The following is a 20,138-nucleotide window of genomic DNA, read 5'->3' as shown; positions in this document are numbered from 1 at the left end:
GCAGGACCAAATTCCCATCTTTCTGCCATTCAAATGTGACGCTCAACTAGTTTTCTTACCTTTGTTCCCCCGCTGGTCGCTTGCGTGCGCACACATAAACACACACACACACTCACCTCAGCCACTGTCTCCAATGTCCCGTGCGCATGCTCCCTCCACACCTTGGCTCAGCCATTTTTCCTACTTGAAAGACCTTCCACAGACAGCCCAGCCCCACCAGTATCCAAGGACCAGCTGATGTTCCAGATCTTTGAACGCTCTGGTTCACACTGACCTCTTCATTACCTGAACTTTACGGTGTTCGTTACCTTGGCTGCTCATTTGCCCTATTACGTGCTGCCTTAATACTGTTATTCTATCTGCATATAAATAAATGGCCAAATATCACTAGGCCCTATCAGCCTGTCGGTATACAAATGAGGCCCGTCGTATTCCCCTGTCCAGATGGCTCCAGTCATTTCTGGAAATTTTTGGTTTCTCAGGTCTGCTCACAATCAGTTCCCCATATTCTCCTCTCCCGTCCGCCTTGACGATTGCTTCCCGAGAGCCACTTGGCGGAGGTGCTTCACTGCTCATCCCCTTGTGAGAATATTGATTCTTCCCAGGAGCTCTCAAATTCTTACAATCTTGTGGTGCCTCATCTTGTTGTGGTCCAAGCAGAAGTTCAGAGATGACTCCTCTCCCAAACCCTCAATCTTACTTTATTTCCTTAGCCCCCAAACAGTAAGGTTTGGGCCTCAAATCTCACAAAGTTGACCTGAAAGCAATTTCTTTAGCTTCAGACTGTAAGGTCACTCTCCTACAGAGAAAACTGGCAATAGGGAAACTACTTCCTTAAGTAGCCAACTTTCATTGTTCGCTTATTAGGTGTCAGGCACTGCACTGAGCATTTCACATTTCTTTTTTCTTCCTTTTTAAAAAAAATATTTATTTTGAGAGACTGAACACGCATGCGTGCACCTGGGTGCACAAGCAGGGGGAGGAGGGGCTGAGGGAGAGAGAGAAAAAGAATCTCACACAGGCTCCACGGCCAGTGCAGGGTCCCTCCAGGGGCTTGATCTCACAGCCCTGAGATCATGACCAGACCCGAAATCAAGAGCTGGACGCTCAATTGACTGAGCCACCCAAGTGCCCCCACATTTGATTCTTATAACTTAATAAAGTGTTTATTATTGTTTTCCTCATGTTAAAAATAATGACAGTAGAGTTAAAATAATGTTAGTTGCCTAGAGACACACACAGCTGATAAATGGTAGGTAAACCTAGATTCTGAACCCAGCCAGAGCTTTCTGTCCCCTGCCCTTCCTGTACAAATATTCATACACATTAAATTGTTGGTGGGCTGGGGTATCTGGAAGAACTGTAATCTGCCCACTCCCAGGTTGAATCAACCATGACATCCTGACGCACATATATTTAACAGGTTTTTCCAGTTAGGTCCTTAGGCTGATCCCAGGTTTTATATTCCTCTCCAAGCTAGTACAGTGCTTTATAGAAAAAGTCTAGTGATTGGACAATCAATGATCAGTTAGAATAGAAAATACAAAGCTTCCCTTAAACTGCATAATCTGGGCTTTCAGGCAAGGTGACTGACATGGATAGAATCTGACATTGCTGCATAGTTACTCTAATGTCATCGGTAAAACCCACGGGCATGGTCCCAGCAGAGAAATGGTCTCCTATTGACAGAGTTATGTAGAGCAGCCTGGAAAATCAATTGCCACCAAACCTTTCGACTACACATAGCAATTGTATTTATGGGTATCTAACCGTGTTTTCTTACAAACGTATCCCACATTTACTTAGCAAAAATATTGCGTCCACCTTCTGGTACCTATAACATAATGTGGTTTTTGAGAAACTTTTAGTAATCAGAGGTTACCTATATGTACCTTCAGTTGTGGTTCTTATGGAGTGCGGAAGGGTATTTGCCCAACCTGCTCAGATATCTATCATTTTCTCAAAGCCGTTAGGTGTTTGATCAGGGTTACATAGCTGTTCTGGTATTGTCTTGTACGGAATTTTGTTAGTGACTGCAAATACCGTAGGAAGAAAGTGACGGAATTTACTGATCAATTGATTGACTGACTTAATAAGCTCCAGTGGAAGTCTTGTCACTTTAAGTTAGAAACAATATACTTAAGGAATCTTATTAACTAGACTAAGATGGAAATTGTTATGTATGTAAAAATAAATTTGTAATGTTTTTTTTGTGGAGCTTTTTGTTTCATTTGATTAGAAGTCTCAGAGTAGTTCAGAACCATTTGGTGATTTAGAAAATCAAAATTTTGAAATAAGATATGCTGCATTAGATGTTTCAAGCAACATGACTATCAACTTTTTGTGGGAGAGTTTTCCTTTATAAATAGGGTCTCTTTTGTCTCACAGATAAAACTTAACTCTGTTAAATTCACTCAGGGGAAAAAAAAAGATTTTTAGTACATATCTTCATTATACATATTTTAAAAAACAAAGTTCTCCTTGTCAATTATTAAATTCTGTTAGGTACAAAAATTTTTTGATAAACAACCATATATTATAAAGGTTAAAACACATGCAGTTTACCTCTTTAATGTCTGTAACTTTTGATTTTGCTCTATGAAAATGATTTATCAGAATTTCTATTTATTTTTTTAAAATCGGCAGATCACATATGGAAGTTACTGTCTTTTTGTATGAGGTGCAACTTCACCAAGGGTGGAAAATAGCAAAATTTAATAAAGGAATGGTAAAAATTTTAATTTATGATATATCCTCCATAGGCTGCAAACTTCTAGAAAGTGAAATCATGTCTTTGCCATGGATAATAATTCCTCCTGTATAAAAATATGTAGCATTTTGAGGGAGTGATTACATTGCTAAAACTTGATAAAAATAAGCTGGTTTCTGACATTCTTTGGGTAGAGTTCAGTTGGCATTGGAAGGTAATGTTTGCTGGTTTTATTTTTAAGAAAGGCCATCTTAAATTTGAGGGAGAAAATGTCAATTACAGAGGTTTACAGAAGATTTTAAAGTTTTAAGATACTATTTTGGATTATTGACTTTAAAAACCTAGGATGAGGGTTTTGGTAATTACTTCACTAAGACCACATGGCCAAACCAGTTTCTTACTTGCGGCATCAAAGGAACAAATATTTGGCAATTCCCCATTTGTTAGCAGGTGGCCTTTTCCTGTTAGTGACACTTGAATGAAGTGTGACTAACATTCTTTCCTTTGCCCATTGCCCCAAGAATGATTCCCAGTGAAACTTCTTGGCTTCTGGCGATTTTCATTTGTAATATAACAATGAGAAGAAAGCAAATACATAATATTTAATATGTTCCAGACCTCGTCTCTAAGTGCTTTAAATGTGTTTATTCACTAAATCCTCATAACAACTGTGTGTGCTAGGAACAATTTTCATCTCCATTTTAGAGGTGAAGAAACTGAGACACAGAGAAATTAAGTCACACGTCGAAGTGACGTGTGACCGGCAAAGCCAGATTTGATCCAGACAAGCTGGCTTCCAGAGGCTGTGCTTTCCCCCACCATACCCCACGGCATCTGGGCAGAACCAGAGGAAGTTTCCCATACTGTAGAGCGGCACAATTCGTGGGAGCTGTCAGGAACCTGTATAGTGCATAATTTTGATAGTACTGTTTGTACTTTCCAACCTTGTCTCACCTTGTGCCACCTGTCACAACCACACCTTGTAACAACGTGCTTGAAGATAATCAAGAAGCAGATCTGCACAAAATTCTAGAAAGGGCTGCTACCACTAAAAAGGGATGGTTGACTTAAAATGAATGAATCAGTTCAAATTCTCTTATTCTACAGTGAATATTTTCCTGAGTTTTTGGATAATAAGAGGGTTGTGATGGCAGAAATTGGGTGTTTCGTTGTATACTGTGTGTGTGTTGTGTTTCACTTTATAAGTATGACCAAAGTGTTGTTTTGTAACTGTCTTGAAGGAGATGACCAACAGTAAAAATATGCTCCCTCTTGGTACCTTAGTGTACCTAACATTGATTTTCTAAGCTGCTTTTGCTAGTGATGACATCTGCACTCTGACTTGTTCAATCTTTTTTTCTCCACTGGATTTGTACCCTATTCCTATTAGGAACAGCAGAACCTTATTTGTGTGTTTTTGTCCCAGTCTTTTCAAACCAAGGATCCTGTCCTAGAACGATGATGGACTGACTAGCTCAGAATATCGATGGGCTCCATAGACCTCTTACAGAATTTACTTAAGAAAATTTATAAACCATTTTATCAGGAAGTTCACAGCAATCAGAAAGCATGATGCTACCCAAATACAGATCTGATTCTGTCACTCCCCTGCGAAATCCCTTTAGTGGCTTCCCACTACTTAGCGAGTGAGGACCCTATCCTTGAGACATGAGCATGCCCATCGTGCTCTGGCTGTGGCTGACGTGTCCAACATGTTATGTCCTGCTTTCCTCCAGCTTAGCATGCATATTCTGGTCTAGGTTGTGCACCCTAGATCTGTATATGTATAACAGCGAAGTCCCTGCAGAATTGTCTTGAGGAAAGAGACAGCTACTGTTAACACCAACGACCTATCACTTGGCCCATATGCCAAGTTCTTTTCTGCTGCAGAGCCGTTGAAATGTTGTGGGGTTTTGTGGCTAGAATCTGTTTCCTCTTCATTTTCCTGGCAGCTGCTAATCATCGCTTAGCTCAAATATGACTTCCTAGGAAGTCCTCTTTGATCGTTCCATAAGGTCCCATCATAATTCCTTTTGTAACATATGTCACAATTTTAAGTGAATAGTTAATGAACATAATTGTGTATTTAATGTCTGTCTCAGCTGCCACAGGCTCCAGGAGGGCAGGGATGGGTCACCATTGTATACCCCGGGGCTTGGCCTAGTTCCCCACACTTCAGACTGATACTAAGCACATGGGACGTGCTTCAAAAGCATTGATTGAACGAATAGAAGCCTGTTAAATTGCCATGAAACAATTCAGTTCCATTCATTTTTAAATGGAGTACTAATATTGACATTACGGGTTCATTATGAGGCTTAGGAAAGTAAACATGAAGTAGCGTTGTTTGGCACTTAGTAGGTACTTAATTTGTATTAGATTCTTTCCTTCTTTTATCCTGAATGCCTGGAAGACTATACCTGATGTATGTTTCTTCTCCCATCACACTTCCTGTGGTCCCAGCGCAGTGGTCTCTCCCTCTGCTTGGCAGTAACTCTTCCCTCTGTCTACGCGTACATTTAAATGCCCGCTAGGAAGTGGGGCCTCTCCTTTGACACCTGTGTGTCTGAGAAGGTATTGCCCGAGCAAGTGTCAGGATGCCAGGGTGTGAAGATGAGCACTGGGCCAGGTGAATGTTCCCAGGTTCTACATATTATAACGCTCCTTGAATACCTTCACACACAGCTTGGGAAACTGGTAGTATGAATTTTGCTGTAATGCTTCCCCTACATAGAATCAAATCTAATCTGTCTGGATAGTGGCTGAAATATTTTTATTCTATCCCTTGATGGCACCTAGCAAATGTCTAATATAACTACAGGAACACGTGTCTTCTTTAGTAGTTAATGTGCTTCTAGTGTTAGCGTGTAAAATGATTGGGCATTCTATTACAAGTGATACTGTTATCATGAATTTATGTAGCATCTTTTTCCCCAACAACTCAAAAGCGATTTAAAGTATTATTTCATTTATGACCCTTGGAATATTAGGACCATTTTATAAATGATGAAACTTAGATACAGAGAAATAGAATAAATTGCCCACTTGATGTTAAAGAGGTCCTTGTTAGAAGAAAGAAGGGCCATTATTTTGTGACAGTCTATTGTTTTTAAATAAATTCTAAAATAAAACATGAGACTTTGTGAAGGTATTCATTCTTAGAAATAAGAAAGAATATTCTTCCGAATTAATTTCTGAAAATGTTTGGCTACTTGGTTTTATAAATATGTTCTCTATTTGACTAATATTTAATGGGCCTCAACTAGGTACAAGGCACTGTTCTCAGCTGGAAATACAGTGGTAAGCATGACATGCCATATTGCCTTTGTATTTGGAGGAATTAATTGCTGGGGAAAATTGGAGAGGGCAGACCTTATAAAGTAAAGAAGTAGAAAAAATTAGGTAAGTTCAGCTGCTAGTAAGTACCATGGGGTGCTTCTCTACAACAGAAGGACTGAGGGAAGATTGACAGATTGGGTGATAGAGGCCGCTCTGAGAAGTGGACACCAACTTTACTTACAGGCTATTTGGGAGTAGATGGAGGGTATTTTTCGGTATTAAACATTTGGGATATATGCACACTTTCATCCAATATTCTGGAATAGGAGCCAGCAAACTTTTTTTTACAGAGGGCCAGATAGTCAATATCTTAGGCTTTGTAGACTGCGGCGTCTCTGCCCCAACTACCAGACTCTACCACTGAGGCATACAAAAGGCCACAAGCTATCATAAGCCAATGAGCGTGGCTATGTAGGGGAGGAAAAAGTTTTCATCAACTGTGTTAGGCTTCCTGATTGTTTTTCAAATTTAACTGATAAAGACACATTAACCAGAGAAAAAGCATACAAATTTGTTTAATACAAATTTTACATGAAACAGGAGGCTTCATAAGGACACGATGACCAAAAAAAACCAGTTAAATTGGAGTATTTTTATGCCAGGTTTGTTTAATGAAAAACAGATGGTCATGGAGCAACATGACAGGTCAAGGAGTATGAAGTAAGTATAGTAATTTGGGGGAAGCTTGGCAAGGCCTACTTGTTAGGATCCTTCTTAGTGTCCTTTTGACTTGGGAGATAAGGATGCTCCTATCCTCCTGGTTTAGAGAGGGCATCTCTCACATGAGGATTTTATGACCTGTTTCAGGAGCAAAGAGCAGGGGGAAGGTCAGAGTGACCTTCCTGCTTCTGCTGTTTTCTCAAACTCCTTCAGCTTAAAACATTCAGTATGTCAAGGTACCATATTTGGATGTAGCATGTCTGACTCCCATCAGCTGTATTCCAATGAAGTTTTATTTATGCACACTGAAATTTGAATTGCACATAATTTTGTGTGTCACAAAGGATATCCTACTTCTGATTTTTTTCAACCATTTAAAAATGTAAAAACCATTCTTGGCTTGTGGGCTGTACAAAAACAGGCATCAGTCGGAATTTGTTCCTGAGCTTGCCAGCCCTTGTTCTAGAATATTGTACAGCACCCAAACTCTCATGGTGGCTTTACCACTTCTCTGCATTGTAGTCATTTGGAGAGGAGACCTGCATATAGCGTTAGCATGACACTTTTAACTTATCTCCCAAGTTCTAGGTAGACATCTCCCTGGGTAGGTAGGCTTGGTATCTGCCTACAGAAGGAATTTCCCTTTGAAATAGCTTTAACTCAGTTTTACAATATATGGACATGTAGGGACCTTGTGTATCGGGGAGCACAGGTGGAGCTCAAAACTTATTTCTTACTATCTAGGGCTGCCAGCTGTAGCATTTGGACCAATTAGTCCACTTATGCTTTAGTGGTCATCAGATCCTGCCTGAAGTCTCACAGCCTTTTTTTTGGCGCAACTTGTTTAAAGGGTGATTGCCCATTTAAGAGTGAAAAGATAAGATGTTAACCAGGCCATACCTTACTTAAATAAACCAGGTATGCATAACTTGGAGAAGAAAAGACTAGAGGAGGCAGGAGGGCTATCTGCAGATATTTTAAGTATTCATGTAAGAAGAAAAAAAAAAATAGGCTGTCCAAGTCAGCAAGTACAAACACTTGGGAATAAGTTAGAAGGAAATGGATTTTGGCTGTCACTCTGTCAGTGAGAAAACCTGAACGCTCAGCCCTAATGGTACCTGAGGAAATTGTTTACAACTCTGTGCTTCTTTTCTTTATCTACTAAAGAGACAGAGTAGATTCCTGTAGTCCTTTCTGATAACAGCATTCTATATGTTTCTTAAAAATGCCAAACAGCTTGGTAATTTAAGCTGTCCAGCCGAGGGACGGCTGCCTGAATGGTAGTGGAAATCCCACCACTGCAAGTATTCAAGAAGAAGTGAGGTCACCATTGTCACAGATACTAGAGGACTTTTTATTCATTCACTCAATAAATATTTACTCATTTGTTGACCAAATATTTACTGACTTCCCTGTAAGGTGCCTGCCGGTCATATAATTTCATTGTGTTTCTTAATCAGGTAGTTAGAACTTGGTATAAATCTGTGGGTTAAGAATCCGTTTTTGAAGACCTCTTTTGGCTGTGTTTTGTTATCCTTGCCAGTGTCCACTGGTAAAGCAGAATCCTTCTTTGCTCCAAAATGATTCAGTTGAATTAAAACAAAATCCAATTTTGTTGACAGGATTTCTTTTCGAATTGGCAATCTCCTTATGGAGAGTAACCCTTTGTACTTCTGCCTTGCTTCCTTTTTCATTGGAACTGCTCACTTTCATTTGCAAACCAAAGGGCTTGAAGTTAATTTAAGAGTCTATTTGTAAACATTAGTGCCAGGATTTCTAGATTCAGTGTTATAGAATAGTAGTCCTGCTAGATATAATACTAAGAAGGGTTTTATGGTAAAAAATGCTTAAAAAACACTATATACTAAAATCCTTTCTTGGAGAGGCACAGGGCTCATGAATAATTAAAGGCTCTGAGAAATCCTGCAGAAAACCGAAGTGTTAATATTGTCGAAGCCAGCATTTCCAGAACATATGCACTACTAGCCATTAACATCCCATGAAATGCACTTCGGAGAAAAAGATACCTTATGAAAAACATAGAGAAGAACCCTGGTAGATACAGGTAGATACAGACAAGAATGTTTTTCAGAGGTTTGCCTATCTACATTTACAAATTTGTAGATGTTGCAAAATAATTTTTTAAAGATTTTCTTTATTTGTCAGAGAGAGCAAGAGTACAAGCAGGGGGAGCAGCAGGCAGAGGGAGAAGCAGGCTCCCCGCTGAGCAAGGAGCCTGATAATGGCAGGACTCGATCCAGGACCCTGGGATCATGACATGAGCCAAAGGCAGACGCTTAACTGACTGAGCCACCCAGGCGTCCCCAAAATAATTTTTAAACAGGCAGAATTCAAAAGAGGTAGAAATCTGATGTTTAGTTTATTTGGGTACTGAGGAAAACAGCATAGAATAAGTTGGAAAAGCATTAATTTGCATGGGAGCATTTTAGAACATAAAGCAAGAAGATAATTCCCAGGAAAAACTTGGGAAAGAAGATATCTGAAAAATAATGATTTTTTTTTATCTTTGTAGTTTAAGACTCATCTCATGAGTCTTCTTCTTTAAAATTTAAGATTTTGCCAAAATAAGAACAGTGCGGGGGGGAGTAATAATCAAGCCATGTTTAATTGAAAACTTGTAAATAAATGGCTGGTCTTTATATCTATTGTTACCTTTTATATAACAGACTCCAAGCTAATTTTCAAGTCAGGTTTCAATTTTGTTTTTGTTAATTTTCATAGTGAACTAGGCTGTGACCTTCAAACTTAGTGCTTCTTTAAAGCAATTTTCATGTGATACTCCACCCCATTTTCCTCAGTATTAATTTATCGGCCTGGTGTTTTAGGTTTTGTGTCCTGGTTTGATATGCTCCATTTTCTATTCCTGCACTTTCTCTTTAATGCCTATGTCTAAAGTGAGTCTTTCAGCCTCCTCCCTTTGGTTAGGGATGCTCGTTAGAGCCTGGTTAATTCAGCATCCCTCAGCTCATGGCACTCCCTTCAACAACATTGCTGCCAAATCCATTTTAGTGACTCAGCAGGAGCTTGTCATTAACAGCATTTTTGTAGAAAGTAAAAATTAAGCAGTCTTGGAAAGCAGAGTGCTAGTGTACCATGTATGTGTAAATCTTTGGTAGCAATAAACACAGTCTCCTGGTGGGTTGGTGGTGGAGCTGCTTGCCTGATACCACCCTTCCTTTGAAGCCCTAACAAGTTCAGTTCTCAATCATGTCTGCTGTGAAAAGGGCCCTTCAGTGTTACTGAAAAGGCAATCTGTTTTCAAATCTTATATTTGTTTATAGAATATATAAAACATTTGATAGATAAAGGGGAGGCAGATGGAATTCAAAATAGCAGCTTTATTATTGGTAAAACCTGGGTCAGAAAATATGGCTTTAAATATGGCTTGCCGACACTCTTCTCCAGAGTTAAGTTGATCCTTCTGTCCCTCCCACTGCCCTAGCTGCCCCCTTACCACTTCCCAAAACCACCAACAGAACTGAAAGCCCCGGGACTCCCTTGCAATAGCAGAACCAGCCCCAGTAGACTTAACGGAGGGGAGGAGGGGAGAGCAGGCCAGGGAATGCCACTGCCTGCAGTCAGGTGGGCCCCAAGCTCACCGCTGAGAAGAGTCCCCTCTCCTTCCTTAGCTTGAGGTGTGGAGAAAGACAGGAGTGTGGCTCTTATTGAAGGGGAGAACAATAAGGCAGTGTAGGCCTGGGTTAGTTATAGATCTGATGGGAAAATACCTCTTGGGTAAAATTATTGATTGAGGGACATGAGGCTAATTGGATGACATTTGTTTGAACAGTGGATACTTTATGAAGATCTACAACTCGTTGGTTTTTATGTCTTTCATGACTGAAGATTCTGTAAAGACACACCTGGAGGATTTTACATCAAATGAGTGTGTCTGGTCCAGAAGGTAGAGGGAAAGGAAAAGGAAAGGGCTAGACCTGCACGTGGAGGAAACGGGAAGGGACTAACTTAAAAAGAAGACAGAAATAATAGAACTCTAGCTGAGTCTTCTTGAAAGGAATGGGAGATAGGAGAATGAAAGAGAACAGAGAGGAAAATCCCTGTAGTATAGAAAATTCACAAACTAAGGAAAACCAAAGTTTGTGTGTGAGTGCCTCACAAAGGTACTGCTTTTCACCCAATTTCTAGGGCACAGAACTTAGAAACATCTAGAATCCGCTGAGGCTCACTCTCCATCCAGACGTTCTTACACAGTGGGTGAAGTTCGATTTAGAAATTATCTTGGAATATTGGAAATAGTAGGAAATGAGAAGTCTGAATTTGTGAGGCCTGGCTTATGGATGACTTTAAAAGGCATTCAGAGGAGTTTGATTTAATGTATATTCTGGGAAGTGTTTTGATTAAAATAAGAAGTAAAGAAAATCTAAACTGTATTAATAGTGTTAAGAAAAGAGAAGGCACACAACTGGGGTTAAAAAATCAACATTTGAGGAGCACCTGGCCGGCTCAGTTGGAAGAGCATGCGACTCTTGATCTCAGGGTTGTGAATTCAAGCCCCATGTACGGTGTAGAGATTACTTAAATAAATAAATAAAAACTTAAAAAGATCAACATTTGATTCATTACGGAAAAGGAGTCGAGGGGAGAGACATTTAATTTATAACATCTAACAATTCAGAGAACAAGTAAAATTGCTAAGGCAGTGAACCTGGAGATGAATAGACGATGGTAGGGTGTTAGGCAGAAATAGAGAATACAGCAAGGAACATGAAAGGGGCAGCTTAGAGCTAGAGGTGATGAATTTGGAAACTTCTTCAGAAAAGGGGTCTTTGAAATCAAAAGATAACAGAATCACTAAGCTAGATGTGAAGCAGTGAGGTTCGAAGAAGGCTAAGGCCAAGGTTCTGGAGGAGTCTCCTCGGCCGAGGCCACTGCTCCCTCTCACTACCATTTCTGTAAGCAGTTCTATTTACAGCCTTGACCCTGCATTCACATATTGTCTATGACTGGTTTTATGTTATGACAGCAGAGTTGAGCAGCTGAGACAGAGACCAAATGCCTTGCAAAGCCTCAAATACTCACCATCTGGCCCTTTATAGAAAAAGTTTGCCAACCTGGTTCAAGATGGTAAAAGAGAAAGAGCTATAGAAAAGATGAGGCACCGTGAAACCCAGAGAGCATGGCCACGAGGAAGTCAAGAGAGAAGAGGGTTTCCAAGGAGAAGGTAACTAGAAAAGATACAGTGGGTTATGAGGAGGATGAAACTTGGGGGGGGGAGTCTTTGAACATTGTGACTGGGAGGTAAATGTCACCCCCAAAAATCCAATTTCTAGATGGATCAAAACCCAACAAAAATACTCAAGAGATTTCTTTCTGCCCTCTCCCTTTTTTTCTTCCTCCGTTAGTATGAAAACCTTAGTTAAACGCATCGCCCTGCCCCAGGTGCTGTGGGAAGATACCTGCAGACAAGGTGCTCGCACATCCAGAGAAAGTTTAATAATAATGACATGTACAGAGAGAGCGTATGTGAAATTGTAGACTCTTACCAGATATTAAAGGATTTGGCATGAATGCAGCAAATTACCACAGGCCAAACATCTGGTTTGGACCGAGTACTTTGCATTCAGAGGTTACTGTCACAAAAATGGCAAAGCGGGATTCTAGCTTAAGTTCAATAGCACAGGCAAATTCTTACTCCCTTTGTGATCTTGGGGCAAGTTACTTAATTTGTCTCAACTTTACTGTGTTCATGCATAAACCTGGGATCGTCAGCACTCATTCCATGGAGTATCCCGGAGACAAAATGAGATACAAAGCAGTGCATGTGTTGTTTGGCATACCATAAGTACTTTGTGAATAGTAACTGTACTTTCAGAGAGCCGGTATAAACCTCAATTCATAAACTCAGATGTCAAAGACCTATCAAAATCACTTATCATCAGCAAATCAGTGTTTTGAATATTCTGAGCCCCATCCTACCAGGCTGGCAGAACATTTAATGCTATTCTTAGGGCTCCTACCTCTGTCCCAGGGTGGTGCAGAGGGCCCTGTGGGGCTTTCTTGGTCATCAGTTCCCTGGGCACCTAGTTCCTGCAGAGGTGCCTTTGATCCCTGTCCAGGTGGTGCGTTCAGGTGCAGCTGTCAGGTGGGGCTTGAAACCACCGATGAGGCCGAGAGCCTGGGTCAGGGATCCAGCTGCCCTCGGTGCCCGACCCTGACTGGCCTCCCTGGGCACTGCTACTTGCAGACCCAGTGGCTTTGCTTTCCAGTCCCAGAACATCTCCCCTTTCAGAGCCACCTACCAGGACACACACTATTCTACTTTGGTATCATACAGTGGTACCAATATTTTACTTTTTTTGGCCGACAAAAAAAAAAAAAATGGCTATGTCATGTAGTTCAAAGAACAATTCAAAAGGTTCAGTTTTCTTTCCTTTTTTTTATTATTATTTTTTAAAGATTTTATTTATTTATTTGACAGAGATAGAGACAGCCAGAGAGAGAGGGAACAAGCAGGGGGAGTGGGAGAGTGGGGAGTGGGAGAGGAAGAAGCAGGCTCATAGCGGGGGAGCCTGATGTGGGGCTCAATCCCATAACGCCGGGATCACGCCCTGAGCCGAAGGCAGACGCTTAACCGCTGTGCCACCCAGGCGCCCCTATTATTATTATTTTTTAATCTAGGAAAGCAATTGACTTCAATGTCTATTTGTGCTTTTCCAATAGTAAAACCCTCTGTGGCAAGGAAGCAGAAACAGACTACTTTATTTCAGAGCAAAGGGAAACAGGGAAAAATTTTAAAAAATCGTATTTCATTGCAGCATCTTGACACGTTTATATGGTAATAACAATAATAATTATTTTTTATTGTAATTATTCCTCATATCCCACCCCCTTTCTCCGACTGTATTCTCACTGCACGGTTCATGGAGCCTTAGATTATTCATGCTGTGTTGATTGACTAGCTCCGTCTCCCACCTCCCTCACACCTGGCACACTTCAGCTGTGTCACCTGCCAGCAGCTACCTGCCTTCTCATCGTTCCACTAACCCTTCTGTGTTGCTGGAAAGTCCCTGTAGCTCAGGCTTGTCATACTGATAAACTTCTAATCCTCCTTAAAGACTGAGCCAATACATGGTCTCCTCTGTGTTCTCTGAAAAAATTTAAAGCATCATCTTCCGTATTTTCACAGTGCCTTATTCTCAAACCTCTTAGACTTAAGATGATTGAATAATTTGTCCTCTAAATTCAGACACTTTTAAAAGAGGATGCTAGTAGTAATTATGCTAGGACAACAGACATAAGCCAGGAGTGCCCTGAGAAAACCAGGGTGTATGGTCACCCTACTTACCCTTACATTGCTGTAATGATTGGTTGCATACCTCTCATTCCCTCCCCTCACAAACATATAGACAAATGCATAGTCAGTAAACCCCTGGAAGGCATAGGCCTCAGCATCTAGTGTAATATGACGGCTGACACATTAGCTGATTAATTAAACCATGGGGATTTTGTTGGAGGAGAACATTCTAGACTAGTGAAATAGGATAATCAAACAAAAGGAGATGGGAGGGAACATTTATGAGGAAGAACAAGTAAACCAATCTGTGCGGAACAGACATTTGGGGATTGGAATACAATTCGGGAAAAGATTGTGCAAACTCTTCATTGTCAGGCTGAGGAATTTCAGGGGAAGGTTTACATGTGGGGAAATAACATGATAGCTGTGAGGAGGACATGGAACACGCGTGAGGTTCAGTGGGGTGGAGTCCGGAGCTGACGACCAAGAAAAAATTCTTGAGGCGTCTTTGGTGCAAAATCGGTGGTTTATTAAAGCACAGGGACAGGACCCTTGGGCAGAAAGAGCTGCTGCACCGGGGTTGTGAGGGGTGGCTGATTATATACCATGGGGTTGGGGGAGGTAAGGAAAAAGGGAGGTTGAGGAAATACTTTCATATGTTAAAGAAGACTCACAAGATACCAGAGGCCTTGCCATTGTCAAGTTACGGTTGATTACCCCCCCAGTAAGGCATTAACATTAAGATGATTGGGAACTTCCTGGAACCTGCAGGTTGTAAGGACATTTAATTGTATCTACATTCCCTTCCAGAAGCTAGGTAATTGATAGAAATGCTTCGGTTCTTGTAAACTGCTAAGACATTTGCAAACTGAGGGAGACTCAAGCCTTGCAGGATTGTGGTATCTATAGGTTAACTATTTCTTTGTCCTTGAGGGCAGCCAGGAGTGCCCAAGGAATGTCACATACATCCCAATGTGGGGGGGGGGGGTTTGCAGGGCATCAGTTTCTGCTTTGTCCTCAGCTTGCCTTCTGTTCCCTCATCAGTTGTACTCAGAGGAATTGGAGGGAGGGAAGGGCAGATAACTGCCGAAACTATTTGAATAAAAAAGAAGGAAATATGAATGCCTAGATTGGGACTCTTTGTCATTTAACCTTTTATACTTTAGACTGCAAACAATAGAAACCCAAATTAGCCTGGTTTAACCATAAATGGGAATGTATCAGCTCAGCTAACATAGGTATATAGGCATTGCTGGATCCAGGTTTTCAGGGTCGTATCATCAGGAATATTCTTTCGATCTCTTAGTTCTGCTTCTTACTGTACTGGATTCATTCTCATTCAGCTCCTCCCCAAAATAGCCATCAGTAACTTCCTGCCTACTTTCTATCAGCTTAGCAACTCCAGTGGAGAGGGAATGCCACTTTACCAATAGTCCTAGCAAAAATCCTGAGGAGGGTTCTCTAGATCCTGAAAATCAAATCATAGAGATAAAATTATCCAGAGGAAACATAAAAGTGATAAGCTTCCAAATGAGCACAGAGAAGAAATGTACTCATTCCAAAATGATCTAGATTCTATTTAGTCAAGATATTTAAAATATAAGACACAAGATATGTTTGTTTATTTATTCTACTTTATTGTAATTCCAGTGTAATTAACATACAGTGTTATATGTTATCTTTAATCCAACAAATATTTTTTACATATTATGATACTGGGCATATCATGCTAATCGTACAAACAAAATAGAAATTAGTATTTCACTTTCCTAGTCCAACCTATAAATAAAACAGTGTAGGAGCTTATGATTACTTATCTTTGAGGAAGTCATAATGGAGCCAGACGAGGGCTGAAAAGGGCAAAAAAGTGGCTCTGTCTTCATGGGAATTCCTTAAGTAGTTTTACTGAGAAACCAATTAATAAACCTCTTCACTCAGGATCGATGGTTTTTGAGAAATATTTGTAAATTTATTTGTTTTATTTATTTGTAAATTTATAGCATAATTCTGAGAAGATTATAACTGAATTTTCCATGAAATTTATGTTCTGAGTAAAGGGTACAATAATGTTCAGAACACAAATCCAAAAGAGAGATCCAAAGATTCAACTGGCTTAAAATAGGTTTTAGGTAACAAAAGAATATGTGTGGAATAATTCTATTTGGTGTTCTGATCTGTGTATCTCTATGAAACACTGCACCAAATATCGACTATCAGTGGTTATGGGATTTGGTACGATTTTAATTTTCTTAGTTGTCTTTGGTTTTTTGTTTTACAATTTCTAGAATGAATGTATATTAATTTTAAATGGCAAAAGGAATAAAAAAATCTTCTTTACGAGAAAGAGAATTCTGACACAAAGGTAAACTAGCTTTGCCTTTTGAAGTGATGTCGTCGTGGCCCTTCTCACAATTTTCCCCCCACAGATAGCTAAGTATCTCAATAACAAAATCAGGTTAGGTGAGACATTACTGTGAAAGAATGTGGCATTTCTCTTATTATGTAAATATTAATCAAATACTGTTTTACTGCATTATGCTTGGGTAAGTGATAAGAATTTATTTATTTATTTATTTATTTATTTATTTATTTATTTATTTATGAGAGAGGGGCAGAGCGAGAGGGGGCGGGAGAAGGAGAGAGAGGCAGGCTGCACACCCACTGCAGAGCCCGATTAGGGTCCCATCTCACAACCCTGAGATCATGACCTGAGCCAAAATCAAGAGCCAGGACACTTAACCAACTGAGCCACCCAAGCGCCCCAAGTGACAAGAATTTAATCACATTGACTGATACCTATCTTACTAAATCAGTTTTATTCTTTCCAAGAACGTACCTTTCAAGAACAAACTTCTGATACAGACAATAATCTGATCCAAGGATCCAGCTTAATAGAAATCATCTTTAAAGTATTATATCATTGCAATTTTTCTCCACAAACATTTGGAAATGTTTTTGTGAGCTACATGGAAGATGAACAATTGTGGGACTTTCTATATAACATTCCAGGTATGAGAAATTTACTATTTGTAAAAGAAGTGTTTTATCGATAATTAAATAGGTCTTTAAAGATGCTTTGAAAATTTTATGGTTGTCACTTTTTTTGAGTCTGTTATTTGTAAAAGTTTACCTTACATTTTTTTTTTTTCAGTATAAGCATTTCTTTGGGAATCATTAACCATTATGTCCTATCAAAATATAGTATACTGGGGAATTTCTTTGGGAATCATTAACCATTATGTCCTATCAAAATATAGTATACTGGGGACAAGGTGAAGGGAATCATTAACCATTTATTTCTTTTGGGAATTTCTTTGGGAATCATTAACCATTATGTCCTATCAAAATATATATACTGGGGACAAGGTGAAGGGAAAATTGGGGGGAGGTGGAATTATGTAATGCAGATTTCCTTTTTAAATTATTAGGAAGTGTCCCCTCATAAAAATTTAATTTAATATTTACCATAGATTATGTCTTGGTATTGAGCATATAAGACATGAGTAACATGTGAAAAAAATATTTCGTGATGCATTTATTCAACAAACTGATGGACAAAACTACTGGCTGATTTTCTTTAAATGTAAAAGGCATTTATATACTATGACCAGAACACCTCTGTCTCTACAAGGCAACATGTTCTATTATTCCTATAGGGGCCATCTGTTTTTCCTTTTGTGGTGTTCTGCCTACAGCTAGAATGGATGTTAAAGCCAGAGCAGGTTGCATATCTGAATAGAAAGTGTTCATGGGTTGCCCCACCTTCAGGGCCAGGTGAAAAGGTTCTTGCATTATTTTATACTTAATCTCCTCGTTTTAATTCTACATACTTAATATCTTGGGGAAACAAAGACTGAGAACTTAGTAGTTATCCTGTTCATCCATTAACTATTTACATCATTTACATTTGGCTGTCGACCTACAAACTGTTTTATATACTGTTTTGGAAACTGCATTTCCAGAAATATTTCCTGGGACCCATATAAAAAAATCTAACTTGCTCATATTCATGGTTTTGTTCTTCCTGGACTTTTTGACTATCCTCTAGACATTACTTGAATATCTTTTTAGGTATTTTAAAGTCATTATATTACATCTTCTCTTGGTCATTATCCCTGAAAAATAGCAATAGATAACTTTTTGTAATGATTTTAAAAACCTGAATCTATCACTTAATGGCTGTGTAATAATTATCTCCTTTTGAAGTTTTATCTCCTAGTTTCCATGTATTTCTTATGGCTACCTCTTTACCCAAAGGAGGGACAGTTTTCCAGTTAAAAAGACTGAATAACTTTTTTTTTTAATGATTTTTTTTATTATATTATGTTAATCACCATACAGTACATCCCCGGATTCCGATGTGAAGTTCGATGCTTCATTAGTTGCGTATAACACCCAGTGCACCATGCAATATGTGCCCTCCTTAATACCCATCACCAGTCTATCCCATTCCTCCACCCCCCTCCCCTCTGAAGTCTTCAGTTTGTTTCTCATAGTCCATAGTCTCTCATGTTTCATTCCCCCTTCTGATTACCCCCCTTTTCTTTATCCCTTTCTTCCCCTACCGATCATCCTAGTTCTTATGTTCCATAGATGAGAGAAATCATATGATAATTGTCTTTCTCTGCTTGACTTATTTCACTTAGCATTATCTCCTCCAGTGCCGTCCATGTTGCAGCAAATGTTGAGAATTCGTTCTTTCTGATAGCTGAGTAATATTCCATTGTATATATGGACCACAGCTTCTTAATCCAGTCATCTGTTGAAGGGCATCTCGGCTCCTTCCATGATTTGGCTATTGTGGACAATGCAGCTATGAACATTGGGGTGCATATGGCCCTTCTCTTTACTACGTCTGTATCTTTGGGGTAAACACCCAGTAGTGCAATGGCTGGGTCATAGGGTAGTTCAATTTTTAACTTTTTAAGGGACCTCCACACTGTTTTCCAGAGTGGCTGTACCAACTTGCATTCCCACCAACAATGTAGGAGGGATCCCCTTTCTCCACATCCTCTCCAACAATTGTTGTTTCTTGCCTTGAAAAAGACTGAATAACTTCTGATGTAGACTTTATGGAACTGAAAGAAAAATAACCTTGAAAGCTCCTCCACCCCTGTTGTTTTTAGTTATTCAGGTGAATTGAGAGCCAAATTCTCGCACAAGATTATAAAGAATTGGTGACCCACATGCTTCAACCACTATTTATTCTTCAATTCTTATATTCGTGAACCATTTTGACTCTTAGCACAAAACTGTCCTGAAAATGACCTAGAAGATACCAATGGCCTTTAGGTGCTGCCACCAGAAAGCAAAACTACTGCTCGTTCCTAATTAGTCTTCTCTTCATCTACACATTGAGCGAACCCTTCTCCACAAGGCCAGACAAGTCTCTTGAAACAGGTGTTACACGCATTAACACAGCCCGGTTGTGTGGGGGTGTTTCAAAAGATCAGAACTTCAAACTTGTGAAATGTCCTTGGTCTTTGTTTAAATTATTTCTCTGCAAATATTAAATATTCTCTAGGTCTTGAAGATTTTCTGGAACCTGAGACCCTACAGCAGTCATGAGGGCCTCTACTTTTGCACCCTTATGTATAAGATGTATACATAAGTGAATACTTGTTGGTATTATTTCACACTTAATCTGTTAGATCAACTATGAGTAAGAAAAATTAAAGTTTTTATTTCATCTTCACTTAGTCCTTCTTCAGTGTCTTTCCTTACTTTATGTAGATCCGAGTTTTCCTGTATATTATTTCCCTTTTTTCTATAGAACTTCTTTTAGCATTTCTTGTAAGACAGATCTGGCAACAAATGTCTCCAATTTTTGTTTGTCTGAGAAAGTCTTTATTTCTCCACTTGTGAAAGATAATTTTGCAGGGTACAGAATTTTGTGTTGTTAGGGTTTTGTTTTTGTTTTCTCAACACTTTAAGTATTTCAGCACTCTTCTTGCTTGCATGGTTTCTGAAAAGTTGGATGTTTATTCCTACCTTTGTTCCTCTATAAATAAGGTAATTTTTTTCTTCTGGCTTTTTTAGGACTTCTTTATCTTTGGTTTTTTATACTTTGAAAATGATGTGTGTAGCAGTAATTTTAAGCATGTACCCTGTTTGGTGTTCTCTCTGCTTTCTAGACCTGTGGTTTATGTTTGA

General features: G+C 39.4%; 1 protein-coding gene across 8 annotated transcripts in view; it reads left to right on the top strand.

The window, feature by feature from the left end:
* The window catches only part of KIAA0825 (KIAA0825 ortholog), a 393,004-nt gene that overhangs the window by 153,228 nt on the left and 219,638 nt on the right, over window positions 1–20,138 (top strand). For 7 of the 8 annotated variants that reach the window (XM_034656498.1, XM_034656501.1, XM_034656500.1 and 4 more), the window contains one exon: window positions 16,815–16,994. The exons of the other annotated variant lie outside the window; for it this stretch is intronic. In XM_034656498.1, coding sequence (XP_034512389.1) covers window positions 16,815–16,994 — 180 coding nt within the window. The remainder of the gene's footprint in view (window positions 1–16,814; window positions 16,995–20,138) is intronic. 8 annotated transcript variants of the gene reach the window in all.

The sequence above is a fragment of the Ailuropoda melanoleuca genome, chromosome 3, assembly GCF_002007445.2.
Source record: "Ailuropoda melanoleuca isolate Jingjing chromosome 3, ASM200744v2, whole genome shotgun sequence".
Lineage (NCBI taxonomy): Eukaryota > Metazoa > Chordata > Mammalia > Carnivora > Ursidae > Ailuropoda > Ailuropoda melanoleuca.
This window is presented reverse-complemented; position numbering and strand designations above follow the sequence as displayed.